This window comes from Apaloderma vittatum, unplaced genomic scaffold (assembly GCF_000703405.1).
Source record: "Apaloderma vittatum isolate BGI_N311 unplaced genomic scaffold, ASM70340v1 scaffold3364, whole genome shotgun sequence".
In the NCBI taxonomy this organism is placed as follows: Eukaryota; Metazoa; Chordata; class Aves; order Trogoniformes; family Trogonidae; genus Apaloderma; species Apaloderma vittatum.
Genome location: NW_009710776.1, coordinates 18,472 through 19,435, shown reverse-complemented (window position 1 = coordinate 19,435; position 964 = coordinate 18,472). Strand labels below are relative to the sequence as shown.

The 964-nt window shown below is 45.3% G+C and overlaps 1 protein-coding gene across 1 annotated transcript in view; it reads right to left on the bottom strand.

Moving 5' to 3' along the window:
• Positions 1-410: 410 nt before the first annotated feature.
• Positions 411-964, bottom strand: part of NRG3 (neuregulin 3) — a gene marked incomplete at its 5' end in the record, with an annotated part of 14,836 nt that continues 14,282 nt past the window's right edge. Inside the window, one exon of the mRNA XM_009867380.1 lies at positions 411-918. Within this exon, the coding sequence (XP_009865682.1) occupies positions 411-918 (508 nt within the window). The remainder of the gene's footprint in view (positions 919-964) is intronic.

Below are 964 nucleotides of genomic sequence, written 5' to 3'. Positions count from 1 at the left end.
TGCTCCCCAGGGTGTGAACCCCTGGCCAGCAGCTCACTCGCAGCGCTGCCCTGAAACCAGAAATGAATCTAAGAATGGTCTTGGCCTTTACTGAAAAAAAGATGCATAGCCTAAGCCTTCGGGTAGCCAAACGGGGCCATGGTAACACGCTCTGTAACTGAAACTGGATGTGTAATCCTGCCTGGAAAGCACCTGATGTACGCTTCACCCCTCCTGGAACTTTTCCCTTAAAAAAATATTTTGTTAAAAAACACTATGATATGAGGGCGATTGACTATTTGGTTTCTTCTAAGTAGATGCTCTTAAATTAATGCATATAAATAATTTGTATTTCGTTTCCTCCTTTCCTGTTTAGCAAAGCATCGAATGCACAGATCTCATGTTTCCCCTCCCACAACCCCCACACAAAGTCACTTGGTCAGTACCGAGTCTCTTTGCGTTTCACTTTTTAAGACAAATTGTGCCTCTCGCTCTGACTTGGCCATGGGGCTCATGGGCAGAAAGACCGTGTTTTCGCTCACGCTGCTCTCTGCTTCTACGCTCGCCAGCTCATAGTCCTCCGACCGCCTCGCGTCCGTCAGAATCCGAATCTGCTCCTGCACAGTTTCTAGCAATATTTTCACTTCGTGTTGTTCTGCTATAAGACAATTACTGACGGGGGAACTCACATTGACAAGTTCAGCTGAATAGGAGTTTTTGCACCACTTGATGCCTGTTACTTCAGAAACATTTTGCATTTGCATGCAGGCTTCGTCCAAACCCACAGATGGGATGATGGGAACGGAGTTGGCCCTTGAAGATGAATAGCTGACCAAGTCCTTCTGATCCACGTTATTAAAATAAGGGGTTGTCTCTCTTGAAGGCAGTTGCATATTTATTGAAGTATTCTGAGGAGGTTTTAAACCACTGGATGAATACCTGGAAAGAGCAAAAAGAGGTGTTTGTTGTACGTCAAGCAGTCAGA